The sequence below is a fragment of the Mugil cephalus genome, chromosome 21 (genome assembly GCF_022458985.1).
Source record: "Mugil cephalus isolate CIBA_MC_2020 chromosome 21, CIBA_Mcephalus_1.1, whole genome shotgun sequence".
Lineage (NCBI taxonomy): Eukaryota > Metazoa > Chordata > Actinopteri > Mugiliformes > Mugilidae > Mugil > Mugil cephalus.
Genome location: NC_061790.1, coordinates 858,565 through 876,935, shown reverse-complemented (window position 1 = coordinate 876,935; position 18,371 = coordinate 858,565). Strand labels below are relative to the sequence as shown.

General features: G+C 42.3%; 1 protein-coding gene and 1 non-coding gene across 11 annotated transcripts in view; one reads left to right on the top strand and one right to left on the bottom strand.

The window, feature by feature from the left end:
- The window catches only part of adgrg6 (adhesion G protein-coupled receptor G6), a 78,246-nt gene that overhangs the window by 6,447 nt on the left and 53,428 nt on the right, over positions 1 to 18,371 (top strand). For all 10 annotated transcript variants that reach the window (XM_047573490.1, XM_047573495.1, XM_047573491.1 and 7 more), the window contains exon 2: positions 1,423 to 1,511. In XM_047573490.1, coding sequence (XP_047429446.1) covers positions 1,423 to 1,511 — 89 coding nt within the window. The remainder of the gene's footprint in view (positions 1 to 1,422; positions 1,512 to 18,371) is intronic.
- On the bottom strand, positions 2,379 to 2,461 carry trnal-cag. Its single transcript has one exon. It is a non-coding gene; the product is annotated as a tRNA-Leu (tRNA).

The window sequence follows — 18,371 nt, the reverse complement described above, 5'->3', positions numbered from 1 at the left end:
AGGACCGTCCTACATCCTCCAGAGTCTGTCCTTCAGAATCTAATTCATCAAGTTCAAACAACTAAGTACACAAGTCTGAAGTTCATGTATTGATAAATGCTCAGGGATTTAGAGCCATGACAGTCCGGCTCTAACTCACCTCTGGAGTTCAGGGGAGAATACAGAGTTTTACAGAATCGTCTCTGTTTTCTAAAGTTTATCATCGTGTCCGTCAGTATCATTATGTTAATCCATGTGTTCAGAGCATTTAAAGCAATAATCATTCCAACTAAAGCCATTCTGTCAAAGTTTCAGTCACCACTGTTGAAAGCAAAGCAAGAAGTGAAAAAGCATGATTTTCTTTGTCTGATTCTACTAAAAATTGATTCTGGCCATGACAGGCTAGCTTCCCTGTGTTGCCAGTCTTTGTGCTCAGTGAAGCTAAGCTAAGCTAAGCCAAGCTAATAATTGACAGTTGAATTTGTTCCAATTCATCCATGGTATTTGACATAATAAATGGATGGAGAGTTACCAGTCTGGTGCTACCTGTGCTAACCTCCACCATGCTAATGGTAGCATGAATGCGCTGCCATGTGATTTTGATTAGTTTTGTTGTATTGATACATGAAAACCTTCCATACAGCTCATCTTATTAGCGATGTAGCACTGTTATTACGCCCCGAGGGAGCGATCTGATTGGCTCCCTAGAGCTCTGACTCTCCACAAACACAAACATGAAATGAAGATGACCTCTGCACTGGTTTAATCCGTCACACAAACGCAAACGCTGTCTTCAACAAAACACATGATCGTCTTCGTCTTTCTTGAAGTTTTTTCTGAATATTTTTCGGTGAGATGACATTAAAACGAATCATTCAACCTGACGTGATGCTCGTATCTGTTCCTCTGCTCGGCTCAGGCTCAGGATCTGTTGTACAGAAAACTCCTGCTGCTCTTCAGAGAGATTCTTATGATCCTGAAGTCTAGTTTTACAACTTCAGTCTGATTATTTGTCGACACTGACAGGTTTGATCTGCAGATTTCTCTCTTCTACGTCCTTCGTAGTCACTCCAGCTGCTCTCATTTCTGATGAACAACCAGCAAACAGCCGCATGTCTCAGTACATTGATTCAGAACTCTGTGAATGTGACTTGTGACATTACAAACATGACAATGTCTCCTTTAAAGATGTTTTATTAAATTCCAACAAACCTGAAGAATTTACTGATATGAATGACATAATGTATAAGTCACCAAATAAACATGTGGATGAACTTGTGTGGATCTGTGGAGGCTCATAGATGCTGCTGATGTTTAGTGTCCTGACTTCCATGTTGTTACCTGGATTAAAATCAAAATCAATCTAAATGTCTGAATATTGGAATCATGAACCAGAGGCCTTGTGAATCAGAAGTTCACGGTGTTCTGATTTCCTTCTTTCAGGGAGTCCTGTACAGGAGGTGGAGGAGGAAGGTGGAGGCTCCGTCTGGTCGTCCCAGTCGTCCTGCTGTGGATGAGTCTACACAGACACGGTAGGACTCTGACCTCTGCTTCCATTCATGCAGCTGATCTGACAGGAGACGCTGAAAGTCGTGTTGCTCTCACAGCCGTCAAACTGACAGCGAATCGGCTCCAGAGGAAGAACCTGAACCCATTCATCACCAACAAACACTTTCTCCTAACGAAACTTTAAATCAGACTTTTTTATCAGCTGTGTGAGTGTGTGTGTGCACACAACTTCTCATGCCTTTGTCCTGCTATCTCTGTGAGGACCTTTCAAACCTGAGCCGATGTTTTATCGAATCCTTTCTGCTGCAGGGTTCCTGGACACATTGTTTTCGTTTACTTACATTTAGACACGGTAGAAAATACGTTTCTCCTTATAATAATAATAATCGACAGTGTATTTATCCCACATCGTCTTTCATGCAGTCGTGTTTACAGTCAGAATAGCTGCAGCCTCTAAAGGTTCTTTTATAATCCTGTGGGACCCAAACACCAGTGTGAGTCATTAGTTCCTGAACGCATACGTCTGCTCCACTCTGTGACAGCGGCTTCATTTTCAACAATGAAACGAAACTTTTGGCCAAATTCTACCAAATTTCTTTCACTGATTAGAAGTCGTACAAATGTCTGTATGTCCGAACCTCCTTAGTCAACGTAACCGATTCTTTACTGACACAAAACTATCAATTCATAAATCGCGGCGATGGAGAAGCAGGTGTAAATATGCTACTGCCAGGAGGACCAATCACAGCTGCTGTGCTCAGGTCTCTGCGTTAACTTGACAGAGAAGCTTAAACTGCAGCTGGACTAGGCCCAGGGAGCGATCTGATGGTTAGGTGTCCGATGAAGGGACCTCTGCACCTCTAACCACAACTCCTCTAAAATGATTTTACTGTCAGAAGTGGGATTCGAACCCACGCCTCCAGAGGAGACTGCGACCTGAACGCAGCGCCTTGGACCGCTCGGCCATCCTGACGACAGCACGCTAGGCGAAGTAGTTCCATCCCAGAGACTCCCTGGTTCAGTGGTTGGTTCTGTCGTTGGAGGGTAGTCATGTGACAAACGGACCGACCAGAGAGATGAACTCCTGGTTCAGGAACGACGACCTCAGTGTGAAAGCAGCCGTCATGTTACTCTTATTTTAAAACCATAACCGAGCCCTGTTTCATCTTTACCATGAAGCTCTTCCAGGTCAACTACTTATATCCGTCGCTGGGTAACGTGTGTTCACGCCGTGAACGAACCGCTCTGGGGGAGGACCACGTCAGGGCCGGGAACCACCCGATTCACCCGTGTTCACACCAGGACAAACAAACCCACCTGAGAAAGGAACGCTCCCATTTCAGGAACAAGCACCTCTTTGTGAAAGCAACCAGGATAAATATTTATCATGAGGGTTAGGGTTGGAAGTAGCCGAGCCCCACCGTGGGTTTACACCTGACCTTTTTACATCCAGCTGCAGTAACCAGCCTCTGGAGGTTTCCATCAGGAATACTGGGAGGTCTGGGGAAGATGAGGCACATTCGAAGGCCACGAAATAAAATAATAGTCTTTTGATTGACACTAAAATCCCCTGTCAGTGGTCCCATGGCAGAACCACCTCAATGCTGAGGATTCTCGAGGGCCCATGGAGTTTCCTGAAGGCATTTTATTCAAGTAGCCTCCTTATTTCAAACATTTCAGACAGTATCTGCTGCTCTGTTAGAGCTCAACAAGACACTTGAATTAAATGTCTTTAAGAAACTCTACAAGTCCAGTCGTAACTGTCTGAGCTGCGTGAGTTGTCTGAGGAGGATGTGGCTGCAAACTGAGTGAACCTCAGTGTTTTCTTGGTCAGCCATCTTCATGGAGACACAGCGGAGAGGACGTCCTGTGGTGCAGAACCACTGGTCCGGATGTGATTTCCAACTAAGTGTCACAGTTTGCGACTCTAAAATATTGAACCAGAGCACAGACCTGTAAACTCCAGGAGCTGTGACCTCCATCCACGAATCACAGGGAACAACAACAAGGAGACTTTATGTGTTTGAGGTCCTCACAAGTATAGTGTACAAGCATGTATTTGTATGTAAGTTGAGTGGTTTATTGCGTTGCACACACACACAGCATTAATTACAGTTATGCAAGCAGACAAATCTGCAAAGGACACAACAACAACCACAGTCAGACCCAAAGGATGTAGAAACAAACCGCTGTGAGAGCAACTCGACAACGACGAGAAAACAACTTAATGAAGTAATAAAACTCACTCGGGTGATGAGAGAGAATCCTCAGTTATTCAGTTAAATCTCATCAGCTGCAGTGATTCATCATGATTTTAATTTATTTTTATTTGTTGGATTTACCGACCGAAAAAAAAAGAGACCTCAGCTCAAATGTTTGAATTGTTTTTGCCTTCATTCATGTTTTTTTGCTGTTGGAGGAAAACGTTGTATTCTCGACTGAATGAACTCCATATTCCCTAATGGAAAATAATTTGGAGACATGAACACATTCCTGGACATGAAAATAAACAGAGGAACTGATTGGAGATGCAGCGTTTTCGTCCCACAGCAGCCGTTTCTATGATTTACACCCTTCATTTGTGTCTTTTCTTCTTCTCCCACGTTTCCATCTCCCATTCACTCGTTTCCTCTCCGCTTCATCCCGCTTTGTTGTTCTCTCATATTTTCCATCCCCGTGCTCGAGCATGCATCCATTAACAAAACCGCTTGTTACAGATTTCTTCGTGCAGTCAGAGATCTTTTTCCACTTGGTTTATACTTTAAATCGCTGGAGCTTTGAGTTAAACACGGGAACATGTGCAGCTCATCAAAGGAATCACGCTTTGATTCATTCATTCATTCCCAACATGAATTCATCCTTTCACACCCACACGCAGCAGATTTGGCTTCTATCTGCATCTGATCGGATTGTAAAAGTTTTACAGCAGGTGTTTTGCATGTTTTGGGTTGAGTTCAGCATTTGCTTCACATTTCTGTGACAGCAGACAGTCTGAGCCTTCAGGAAAGATTCACTTGGTTTTATGCAGTTCATTCATTCATCTAACAAAAATCAGAAAAGGAAGCAGGTGAGGAAAAAAATGAGCAGAAGTTTATCTTCAAAGCCCTGTCAGCTGCTTCTCTACTATCTGCATTTACTGTGGATTTACTGTGTTTTTAATTATTATTATTTAAAACAAACTCAACCGAAAAATGTGCGATTAATCATGCGATTAATCGCAATCAAATATTAGAATCTATTGCTCTAATATATTTTAATGACACACTCTGCAGACCTTCAGTTTACTTTTAACTCCACACATGTTCCTCTCCACTCAGAGGAGTGTGTTGGAGTTAGTTTACTTTTACTGGACCTCCAAAGACCTCTGGACCACATGTAAATCATCAGAAGTAATTAGAGGTAATTACATGACGATGGATCGATTCATTGCGATTAAACACTTTGATCTGTTGTCGTCTAGTATTTAAATGGTACAGTCTACAGACCTTCAGTTTATTGTCTTCACTTCTGTCCTCACATCGGGTTGGATTTTTTTGACCTTTAAAATAAAGAGGTGCGATTAATTTGCATTCATTTGTCTGAATGCGATTAATTGCGATTAATTCTTTAAATCTGTTGAAAGCTGTAGTTGATGTTGATCATTAGATCAGTTGCTTGTTTGTTGCCTGGTTCTCTGATCGTTCATTTGTTCATTTCTTGGTGTGATTGACCTCATATTCATTCAGTAGAGAGATTTAATTTTAATTTGGTCATATGATTGATTTAATCTTTTAAACTGGATCAGTTTTGCTGGTTTAGTGGATGAATTGTTCATTACTGATCAGTTACTTATTCACTTGTTCATGTTTCCTGTGTGTGTCCAGTATAAACTCACCTGATTGGATGAACTCATGAAAACTATAATAAAAGCAGTAAAAAGCTATTTGCATTTTTTCTTAAAGTGCTAAATAACATTTATTTCATGAGTGAGTTTATTTCACACTTCAGACTCAGAGACGAAGCAGCCGTCTGTCTCTGCGTCTCCATGGAAACTAAAAAGAAGTTTCCTAAAAGACCCGAAAGCCTCATTTAGATTCATAACATTTAGGTTTGAGCCTGTGAATCCAGAGTGACCACACACTCTCTGTCACACACACAGACAGCAACTTAACATTTAGTGTTTCATTAAAGTTTTATTTTCAGTGCTCAAGTGGAGCCAACTGTCTCCTCCGCTGGCTCTTTACTAAACATTCTGACACCAACCTTATAGAGACCCAATAAAAAGACGTGTCCACATACTTCTGTATCATGTTTTGTCTTCATATACATCGGTGCTGTGAGAAGAGACGGAGAAAGAGAACTTGGCTGCTGCTAGTTTCCACATTTCTGCCAATAATGATCATGAAATAAATTCAAGAAAAAAAGAGGGACAACCTGAGGCAGAGAAAGACAGAGAGAGTTTAATGTATTTTCCATACCCGACATCAGCCTCAGGCCAAACCAAACGTTCACACACACTCGTAAAGTTCCCAGCAGAACGAAACCACAGCACACACACAGTGTTTCTACTGAGAGAAGTATCACCACAGATAGATAGATAGATAGATAGATAGATAGATAGATAGATAGATAGATAGATAGATAGATAGATAGATAGATAGATAGATAGATAGGCAGTTTGTCCGTCTGTGGAGATTATTGTGTTTCTTGGGGTCTGATAATGATGAGATTCCATCACCTGGAACCAGAGGGAACTGCTCATATTTGTTTTACCTCGTGGTATCTCCCTGATAAGAGGTACAGTCTGTACTCAGGGTCTGGACCAGGGTTAAACTTTTTTGGAACAGATCCTAAGTGTGTTGTAAGGCTATAAGTGGAGGTCACACCTTTCACTAACATCAGTCCTGGTGAGTCTGGTATCACCTGATCCACCTCTAAGTTCCTGTGTTCACACCTAGTCTTAGTCAGCTCTGGAGATCTGATCTCAGTTTGTGTGTAAATAAGCAGCAGGAGTTCAACTCCCCTTCTGGTCAGTATCTGGTCTTTAATGGGACCAGGACTCATTGTGGGTCCTGGTCCTGGAGGGCACACGTGTCCCAGACCAGCTCCACATGTGGACCGAGTTCACACCTGAACCAGCTGGACTCTTAAGTTTGAATTTCCCAGGATGTTAATCCAGTGTTTGAACTGGTCCTGTTGTTTAGAGAGGGGTCAAACATTTGGATGTGAGGAGAAACATCTTCCCAAAAACTGTCCATGTGCCCTTTTTCCAGCTTTGTTTTACCACTGAGAACCTTCCCTGGACGTCTTCAGTGATATTTCACCTCCAGACAAACATTCGCTTCATTGGCTGTAGTTGGGCAAAGTTTAGAGAAAGCGTTCATGTGCCATGACTCTTAGAGACGACCCAGCTTGTTCCGACATTAAACCAACCAATAAAACTGTCATCAGATGAATAGAGAGAGCTGCAGATCTGAAAGACAGACGTCTCAAACCTAATGATTTTCATAAATCAGACGGAAGCAGCAGGTCGTCATGTTCACTTTGTCCAGAAGTCGTCTTTTTTTTTTTTTTTTTACTTTTTACTACAGTACATGTGTGCGTCTTGTAAATGACTTTGTGACTTTGGACTCATTTTCACAGAAGCTTGCAGAGTGTTTGTTTGTCCTTCAGCCACTCCAGTGTTCTGAATCCATTTTAAACCCTCTGAGTTTAAACCAGCAACGATCATCAGGAGCTGTAACTCATAAACGATGATCTTAATTCATTTTAATTAAACTCAGTTAGAATTAGTTCCAGTTAAGATGATGAGAAGTCATGGCAGGCATCGACACTTTTCCATATGTTGTCTTGAACCTGCAGCTGCTGTGAAACATTTGAAGCAGCGTTTTAATAAAAAGAAGAATTTGTTGTTTGAGCTGATTGACAGAACTGCTGTGTGAACGTGTTGTCAACAGCTAATGACTGAAACCGCGGCACATTTTCATAATGAGGTGTCGCTTAGCCTCTAAAAGGATCGGTCCTCCTCCTCATTCAGTCATTCCTCCTGAGAGATGGAGTGAGAGACGGGGAGAGAAAGGGGGGAGGACGGGGGAGGGCCGTACATATTTCATTTCAGTTCATGGCGTGGGTGTGTGCTGGTTCTGGGGGCGATCACATTTTCTCTGCTGTTTTCTTTCTCCCTGTTTTTGGCCTTTACTCACTAACTTCTACTCAGCTACATTAATTCCACATCAGTTTCAGTTGAATTCCACGTGAAACATGTTAAACAGTGACGCTTTGTTCTAAATTATGTAGAAAAGTAATTGTCGGGACTCTTCTCTTCTGGTTCATTTGAACATAACCGATGCCTGCTTCAGTTTCTAATCATTTTATAACTAAGAGGTGGGATCATTATTACAACACTTTCACTTTCTTCAAGCTGGAATGTTGTCTGCAGAGGTTTTCAATTAAATTTTGTTGTAGTCAACTCAAAGTTCCAGACGTACGATGGAGGATGAGGTCACGTTTGGCAGCGCTCTGCTTTAAATGCTGCACCGAGCACAAACAAGACGGTGCTGCTGCCTCCTCACCTCTTCGGTCTACTCGGCCTGCCCTCGTCCCCTCGGATGCCACTCCAAATTATCTCCTATTGAAAGACAAGAGGGTGAGGAGAGGGTGGAGGAGAAACACCTGGGAGAGTGAGTCAGTGTTCAGCTGGATCGATCTCAGCTCTGCTCTTTGAACCTGGAATTAGCTCGTCTGTGCTAATTCCAGCAGCACAGTGCTGTGTTCAGGTGTCTTACTTTGAAGCCAGGTGTTGGGTTGAGGTCGGAGCTCTGTGCACTAAGTGTGTTCTGGTGTTGATGAAAGACTCAAAGACGATATTAGACCATGAATCAACGCTCATATTCAAACACATTTCTCCCTGGATTACCTCAAACTGGAGTTCTCACTAAAAGAAGAACCTCCATATATGACGGGATTGTAGAAGAAATTTCTTTCGTGATGAGATCAGACGACAATGTTTCATGTGCTGGAAATTATTAAGTCAGATGGAGACTTGTTGAAATTGTTTCCAGTTCTTGGACGGGAGACAAAAAGACATCCATCATCATCATCGTCATCAAAGGAAGGAATCAGAGTAGAAACCATATCAGGAACTTCATATGGAGAACAGGGAACTTTTGGAGAAGCTCCTCTCCCTGAAACACTTTCTGCTGTGAAGGATGATCCTTTCGTATAGTTGATTGGTCAGATAGTGTTTGTACATGAACTGTTTATACAAAAAACTCAGTCAGTTGTTTAGTTTTGGTACAAGAGGACGAAGACTCATCTGTAATGACTGTTTCTGTGTTGACATCAATGCTATTTGGGCTGAGGACCCAACAGTAGGACGGATTAAATAATAAAGTTAATTTTATTGTGAAGAACAAAAAGTTCTGCCGTCATGGCAGAAACTCCAAACACAAGGTAATCCAACATAAACCAGTCCAACTAAATTCATCCAGAGACAAAAGGATGTCAAAACACAGGACCGGGAATCGGGATGGAAGAAAACAACAAGCAAAACATCCGGAAAGAAAATAAATAGACTTACAAAGAAAGAAGGGAGAAACAGAACCTCTCTAAATACACAAACAACTAATTAAGAAGGTAAAACCAAGGAGGACGAAGCAAGCAATCACAGAGGATTCTTTCCAGCTAACATAGGAAGTTATCACAACACAAACCAGAGAGGGAACTATTAAAGACCCTGTTCAGACCTTGAATTAAGATTCATCCTGGGTGATCTGGTCTCTGGAGTCCAGGTTAAACAGGTCCAGGTGTGAACACTGATCTAGTCTCTAGATTCTCTTATTAAAACCATAGACCACACACACAGACACAACTGGTGAAGAGGCTCAACAGCAGCTCTTCTTTCTTAGAAAGTTGACACAGACTGGACTCACCACTCAGCTGCTCATTAACTTCTACAGGGTCACAATCTAGAGCATCCTGTGCCTCAGTGTAGCTGTGTGGTACGGCAGCTGCACAACACAGGAAACAAAGGACTTAGGTCGGGTGGTGAGGACAGCGCAGGGGATTATGGGATGCTGTCTACCAGATCTGGACTCAGTTTACGCTGACCGAGTCCAGAGGAGGGCCAGACGCATTGTGACAGATCCCACCCACCCAGGCAACACACTGTTAGTACCTCTTCCATCAGGTGACGTTGATTACTTGAAGAATGGACCCATCAAACCCCTGCTCTTTCTAAAGGCTGCTGATATCAGAATAAATCACTGTGTCCAGCACAGAGCCCGATATCTGCCACCAAATCTCCTCTTTTCCTCAGATGCAGAGCGCTGCCATGATTGTTAAAAAAGTGTGGGATATCGCTGTAGAAGCTGGATATAAACACAGTCGCACATGTATTCCCCGATCGGTGCAATTTCCCGAACATGACGTAGGACTAATTCACCTATGAGCTTCAATTAACGACCATGTGACAACACGTTTGAGTTGTTTGATTGAAAAAAAAAAAAAGTCTTTATGGGAGTCGACCAAAACTTGTTTTTGAGCTGAAGCTTCTACAATGATCCAGTCTGTCAGACTGTTGAGTCAGAATGTAACAGGCGGATACATCAGCGTCAGAGCAAAAACCCAGGTTGACGCGGTTCCTGTTCAAACCGAAGACGTGTCAATTGCCGAGTTTTTCGCCCGATGTGAAAGGGGCTGTAGACTGGAACTTGCACTAAGCTGTACTTTATGCTCACTATTACAATGTTTACACATTTTTTTTTTTTATCTTTTTTTTTTTTTACTTTAAGGGTGATTTTTCTATTTTATAAGCGTTGTTTAAAACAAGCCGGGGTCTCTGCAAAATTTTGTTATGTTGTCATGATGACCATAAAGACTCTTGAATCTTGAATCTTGAATTGAAAGTGTCTTAAAACTGTGCAGCTCGTTTCAAACACATCCAGAGGATCACTGGGTCTGATTCTGGTCAGTCTTAGACGGTTATCCAAATAATCTTTGGCTAAAAACTTGTGGTTAACTTCAAAGTTCTGTCAGTGGAGAAAAACACCCAAAGAGCTTCTTGAGGAAACTGTCTCTGTTTGTAAAGTTAACTTCCAAAGACCCTTTGAGGTTTAGTCTCAGCTGTAACTCCAAGAGTTGTAAGTTTAATATCTGCTGCAGACAGACACTGACCACAGAGACATGCTATGTTTTATCAAGTACGGGAGAATGTTGTGTCTCCGGGTGGTAGAAGCTAGTGGCTGGAGAGAGGAAGGAATGAGAGCAAAGAGAAGCTGGTAAAGCTGCAACAAAAGAATTGAAAGAGGGAGTAGGGAGGAATGCAAGTGAAAAAATGTGAGAGAAACTCTAGAAAGGACAGAGAGGTGAAAAGAGAGAAGGGCAGGTTGATGGAAGCCGGCTAATCTGGAGGATTAGTGTCTGGAAAAGGCTGCAGGTATTTTTAGTATATTAGTTCTTCTGAAGAGTAGAAGTTACATACGATGTCACTGCTGAAAAACCAGCAGTGGTAGATGCAAAAACTAAACTTCTCCTCAACTGATCTCTCTGATAATTCCTAATGTCAGGGCTGAAATTAAACCAATTTGAATTCTGACTTTCCTCGATGAATATAATCCTACTGTTTGTTTACGGGGAAGTTCCTCCACACTCCAAGATGTGTTAAGAGAAAAGAAACTTTATTCTCCAAGCGAAGAAATGTTGGATTCAAAGCACAGAGATGGTTGACTAGTTGCTGTGATGGACGCTCAGTCACTGGGGTTTGACAGGACTTTCATTGTAGCCCAATGATTCTGAACGGCATCAGAAAGAACTCAGCTGTTTAAACGTTTTAGGACTGCTGAGCTGAGCTGCTTGTGGAAGAGTGGTTGCACTAAAGCTTGCGGTAGTCTGGCTCTTAACTGAGGGACTTATCAGAGTTTTCAGACAAAAGACAAGCTGAGAGTTTCTTCTAATCGTCTAACTGAGCAGCTCATGTTGGAGTTGTACCTAATAAATTATTATTAATTGTGTATGATTTACTTAAACCACTGAAACAGACAAAAGAGAGAGCATCTAGAGTAGACGCATGTCTGTGGAGGTTCTCAGTCAGCCGGGTCATGGTAACCAAAGGGTGCTCAAAGAAAGACAACTGGAAACATTTCACCACTCATTCAAGCAGCTTCTTGCTTCAGCGAAATGTTTCAAGAAATTCTACGTCCAGTTGAATTCTAAGTCCAGTTGCCTTCCTTCAAACGCCCTTTGGGTCTGACTAGATGGTGTGAAGGGGGCGGGAGATTTTCTGAGACTGGTCCGGTCTCTGACAGATGAGACACGTATTTCAGACCAATCACGGCTGTTGAGTTGTGCATTGTCGCTACGTATTAGTGCGTCTGTGGAGAGGCCGGGCTATGACGTGGATCTGACACAGAAACATAAATTCTTGCTGCAGTGTTTCTGTAGCTTCAGATGTTTCCGAGCTCTGCTGGCTGCCGACATTTCTGACATCTGGTGGGTACGAAGCCCAACCACAGCGCTAATTAAACTAAAAATGTCCTCACACCACCTCATCTGAGCTTTACCTCTGTAAAACTGCCCGGAGTGAATAAAACGCACACACTTCCCAAACTGCTCTACTCATTTTTTAATAATTGCTGCTCCTTTTAAAAAAAGCCACTCTGTAGCAGAGCCAGCCTCTCGTCTCCCACAGCACGGAGGAAACAAGAGGCCTTTTGTTTCCCGTCTCCGTCAGATGTGGTGAAGGAACAGTAGTTTGGGTTGTAGTTCCTCTCACAGAGAAGTGTACCCACATGTCGGAGCTGCCTTCACTGTTCACTGTGAAAGAAACTGCTGCAGGAGACGACGTCTTCGTCATGTACTCGGTGTAAAGCTCCACCGTCGTCTCTCATTTTACTGACTGTCCTGTTCAACTTTACTTCATGAAGGCCGGTGTCTCCCAGAGAAAATCTCCAAGTAAATAGACGGATTACCAAAGACAAAGTTGCGTCATCCTCAGCGGACTGTAAAATTTGTTGACACGTTTTTTCCTTCGCTTTGGAACTTGTTAACCCTTTCAGACCTGGTTAAGATTGTTCTCTTTACATTTCAGAGATAGTGGCTCCCAGGCTCTGTTGTCGATGTCCTTAGCCCTGTTCACTCAGGCGCTTGGTGAAATTGGAAGTCACACCAACTTGCGTTACTCTTTGTCTCCAAAATTTATCTTGGAGGAAAGTTGCTCTGGAGTCTCTCTGTTGGGAACTGATTCCGTTACGTCGCTTGCAGCTTTAGGCTGTAACCAGTGACGTCCTTTAGCAAAGAAAATGTGTGTTTGTTTAACCCTTAAACTTTCATCTGTGCATTTAATACCAAACAAACATCTGTCAGTGTATTGTTTCTCTGAAGGAATTCTAAAATTAAAGAATTCCATTTCTTAGATTTCTTAGACATAATTATGTCATGTGTGATTATGATTTCTACACAAATCAATTAGCCAGCAAGAAACTATTTATTGACTGTTTTTATTTTGTAATGATTTCAGAGCCCTTTAGTCCTAAACAGATTTGACTCCAGGTAACGTGTGCGACTCCTGTTACTCTGTCCATCTGTCCTTTGCTGCATCAAAAGCAGTTCCTCTAGAACGACTACCATGTAGACAGCAGAGAGTCTGGTTAGCATGAGCCGTAGAGTCGCCTTCAGGCTGCTCTGGAGGTTTCAGACTGGTTTTTGTGAAGCGTCTTGAGACGATTTGTGTTGTTATTGGCGCTATATAAATAAAACTGAATTCATGATAATGGGAAATAAACCAGAGACTTTCAGCCACAAACATGTTGGGAAGCTGGTCTGGCTAATAATTATTACTTCTAAACAAATCAATCAGCCAGTTAAATATGATTCACTGATAACAGCCTTAATGTCTTCTCATCCATGTGAGTGTTCTTCAGCGACTGCTTTCAAAAAATACAAACTAAAATAAAACTAAACCGTTCAGATGAGTTCTGTAAAATCTGTAATTGGAAAAGATGAAGAGAGTTCGGACAAAGCAGTCAAACACACAAACACGGTGATTACCAGCACACACACACGTACGCACACTGAGAGGACACACTGTGGGTCCTGGTAATTGGCCTGAAGCTTGTTGACGTGTTTCACACTTTAAATGGAGGCTGATAATTGAAGCGACGTGTTGTTTGCATGAACTCGTTGTGTCACCAACATTTTGAAAGTCGCACACACACACACACACACACACACACACACACACACACACACACACACACACTGGGCCTTGTATGTAGCTGTGAGGACACCTGTAACCAGAACCCACTCCACACTGTGACCACGGACGTTAAACCAAACCCACACCCACCTCCATCATTCAACACAACACAAGACTTTAGAACATTTACGTCCCCACAATGTGACTTAATACAAACACTAAATTACACAGACTCACTAGTTATTGTTTTAGTTATTTGATGTGTGAGTACATTCTAGTGAAAACATCCTGAAACTTTACGAGGCCCTTTTTCTCTTCTGCTCTTCAGGTTTTTTTTCTTCCTCCTGTTTTTCCTTTGTCTCAGATAGTTCAGTAAACTGTATTACGTTCTATTATTCTTCTCTCACAAATCATTATGCAAATTAAGTTGTATTTAGGTCTTGGTCGTCTTCTGAGACTCTAGACGTTCAGGACTGAGGATGAAGGTGGAGGAGAACATTCTGTACTTACTTTTTCTCATATTTGTGCTTTAATTTAGTTTCTTGTTCATGGGCCAAACTCAGACTAACATTTGGCTCCCAAGACGAACTCTGGTCTGGTCCTTTTTATTAGATGCTTTCAGATTTTAAACAAGTTCAAAGTATCTTCTTTTGAAGTTTGTTTAAGACGTGTTCTTTATTGTGAACACGTCTCCAGCGGATCCAGGGGATCCAGTGGATGCGATGCTCCCCTTCCTCAGTAAAGTTCTCCGGTGAGCGTTTTAACGTGAACGCATGTGTCTGATCACGTCATTTGATTTGGTCTCCATGGAGACGGTTAATGATGAGAGGAGATTTTAAATTGACTCCTTCATCATCGTTTCTTCAGAGAGGGGGACGGGGCTGCAGATTTAAACTCATTACAGAGACACAAACACATCAGGACTTCACAGTTACTGAGACCTCTGGGACTTCATCACTGTCACCAGATTTCACCTCCTCTCCCGTGTTCTCATTTCCAACATAATAATCTTAAACTGTCACTTCCTTGGCCTCTTTTCTTTTTTCCATCCATCCATTCTTATCCTAGTTTCTTCCTTCCTTTTCCGTGTTTACAAAACCAAATATAGAATTTATTGAGCCCTAATTTTCAATCTGTCAGCAAAACCTTGCTGATAATTGGACGCTTCATCACACATCCTGTAAATACATTCAGTTTTATTTGATTTCACTTGGCTTTGATTTTCAGCTTTAATCCAATTAACACACACACACGGGCTGAAATTAATAGCAGAGAAAAACACTTGACACAATACTGCCAGGTTCATAAAATGAATTCCTCCATGTCTGGAAACATTTTCTGCCTCCACGCTGCCAAAACCCACCAGCCATCTAAATGTAAATGTGTTCATCTGTGCCAGCGCTAATCCTCCAGTCATTACACACACTCCTCAATCATGATTCCTCTGTTAACTGGTCACGCTGCAACAGGAATTTACAGAGAAGTTAACAGGAAATATACAGTTTCTGTCCTCTCCATTAGTTAACTGTCCAGCTGCAGAGCGTCCTTTTCATCAGTGAGCGTCGAGGAAGCCGTAAAGTTTTATGCCTGCTCTGATTAGTGGTGCTGAAGGTGACTTACAGCCAGAGAGGAGGTTTTAATGTGATGCTGTAGAAATAACAGCGGCTCTGACACAGAGTCAGGAGGTGTGTTGGTTTTATTACGCTGCGAAACAGAAGGGGAAGGGATTAAAGAGAGACGTTGGGACAAAGGGGAAGTTTATACAGTGCAAGATCATACACAGGTAGCGCCACCGCTTACGATGTGGCCTAAAGGTATGAGCCCAGCAGCAGAACAGGCCCAAACCAGGACGTTAGCGCCCCCATGTTTCATGGAGGGATGAGGTTCTGATGCTGGAATGCAGTGTTGGTTCATCTCCAAACATGACGATGCCCAAACATTTAAAACAAACTATTCTACTCTGGTCTCATCTGTCCACTAAACATTGTCCCAAATGCTCTTTGTGGACAGAGAGCAGTGTCTTTGGTTGTTGAGTGGATTCATCAACATTAACATCGTTTCTGTTTCATGTGTCTCTTTGGGTTCTTTGTCTACTTTCAGGACTGGTGTAAAAATTGCTGATGTTTTGAGTCATTTTTATGCAGAAAAGCCTTATTTGTAGTACAGACTTTCATCCATGGTGTGTGAATATTCTCTAGTTGTAGCTTTGTGGAGCAGAGTTATTGTCCTGAGCAGTTGCCATGGTTCCTCATGCATTGAAACACCAAATACTACATAGTGGGATTATTTCCAGTGGTACGTAATTGTGGTACATTGTGATATCAGTCGCTACCTACTTCCGCTTTATGATGTGTAAACTGGAAATCTGATTAATATTATGCTTTTTTATTGCTTGTCCCAAAGTGTGAAAGGCACGTGTGAAACGATGCTCGTGTTTTTGCCTTTGGGAGGTATCCACCAGTTCTGTATGCATGTTTTATTATGAGTCATCAACTTGTTTGTTAAAATTGATAAACTGATAAAAAACGTGTGTAAGTATGTGTATGTGGTTTCACAAAGTGAGAAGTGATTGTAGAGTTACACTATAAATAGAGAGGAACTCTTCTGACACCATTTCAGTCTAAGGCGTGGAGCCACCTGACCTCTGAACATCTGTCAACATCTTCCGATCCTTTCTCCTTCGTGATGTTTCTCTTGTGTGGCCAAAGGCCCGTTGTGAATTGACCCTTAAACAGAAACCTCTGTGTAGCAGAATATCTGAGAGTCTGTCCTCTATACCAGCAACAGTGAACAAGATGAGGAGGAACCAAGAGGGAAGGAAAGTGAAGGACAGAGAGTAGAAGTAGAGACAGCAGAACAAGAATGTGGTGAAACCCCTGATTTCATCTGTTGCTGCTCCTCAGTCACTCCCAGCATGAAGTCATCCTGTTTTAATCTCAGCACTGAGCTCAATATTGGGAAACAATTCTCTCTGTTTTTCCCACATTTGCTTATCAGCACAGTCACATTTGCATGGGTGGACTTCCTCCGCTGGTGTTTCTTCCTGATCAGTCGACACACAAACACACAGCAGCTTTTATCAGAAATGCAGTCAATCATAAAAGCAGAGAAAAGAGGAAGAGCTTCCATTTGAGGGTCGACAGCTGATAAATAAAGTTATGATTTAGAGGCGTGCGTCCATTTACACAGTCACACCTTAGGAGGAAAAAACAAGTTATGTGGCATAAATCATCACATCACAGAGCGATTAATTGTTTTAAAGTCTTTGAAGGTTCTCGGTCATCCAGGTCATGATATAATCAAAGCAGCAAGTCGCGTAGGCTGGAAGTTAGGAACAGCTACTATTAGCTATGTAGACTGGGAAGGTTAGGGATGGCTACTGTTAGCTGAGAGAAGCTAGGTAGAGCTTCAAACTATTGTACAGAGCTGACTTCTTCTAAATGGAAATACTCTGAGACAAAACATCTGTCTTCAGTTTGTTGTCCGCCCACAGCTGGAAAATGGACGTTTACCCAAATTATACCGGATTAAATAGATTTGCATTGAAAAGCGCTGATTTGTTTCTACTGTACGACGTTACAGCGGAGGCATCCTGTGGCGGCTAATGGGGGGCAGATGACAGCTAATGGCATGAAGATGGTGGAGCTGGCGGCTCTGCCACAGCGTCCAGCAGTAATGCAGGACAGATGCAGGATAAGTGGGGGACAGGAGGCCAGTTTTATGGGTTGACAATGGTTTCCAGTGTGCCAGGAGCAGCAGCGCTTCCTCCACAGCAGGAGGTGCTCGCAATGAGATACGGTCGTAGGATGTTTGGTTTGTAGAAAGCCCTCAGAAACTCAACAACAGTCTTCTTGTTGAATCAGTTGTACAGTCAGCACTTCAGTTCATTTCATCTTCTCCCTTTAACACAAATGTATTCTTTGTTTCTCAGGCCTGCAGACTCAAAACGATTGAGTTTGCTGGTGCAAAATGAGAGAAAGTTAGCAGATAATGCCTCTGTTAATGAAGTCCGAGCACAGAGCAGCCAAACAGGAAGGCATTAAATCTCTCCCAAGCCCAAGATGCTTTGGATGTAGAGTCTTGACTCTGTGGTGCCCACGGGCTTTAGGATTACAGCAGTTATATTTTTATACTCTTGACTTGAATGAAAATGTGTTTTGTTTTCCTTTCGAGGTCTTCTGAGGCTTCTTGAGCTCTGTAAAATGTTTTTTAAAGTACTCATGCTCCAAGGAAGGAGCATTTCTGAAACCTGTTAGAAGTGGTAGAAATAATCTGATTTAATTATTTGCCACCTTGGTTTTATCATCATTGAGCCAGTTGTAAAGCTGTACGGATCGTATGCAGCCTCAACAGAAACTGTAGAGCAAAAAGTAGCATCACTAACTCAGACGGTTGAGCAGGAATGTGCCAGGTGCTTAAAGAGTTTTAGGTGCACTATGAAGCCTTGAGCATTGCCAGAGGGGATGATTTGAAGCTTATAAGTGAGCAGTTTAAGTTTAAAAGGTGGAACAGTTTCAATATGTGGATAAAGTGGTGAACTTAGCAGACCTTTGTAGCCTTGCTGCTCATTTCTGCCACAGGCTGGAATCTGTAGCCGATGTTAGCTGTCACTTCAGCTACAAAAATAGAATAGAGTTACATTTTATGAAAAAATGTATTAAATAAAGACCGAGTAGAGGTCTGTAGAGGTCCAAAACCTAAGTAAGTCATT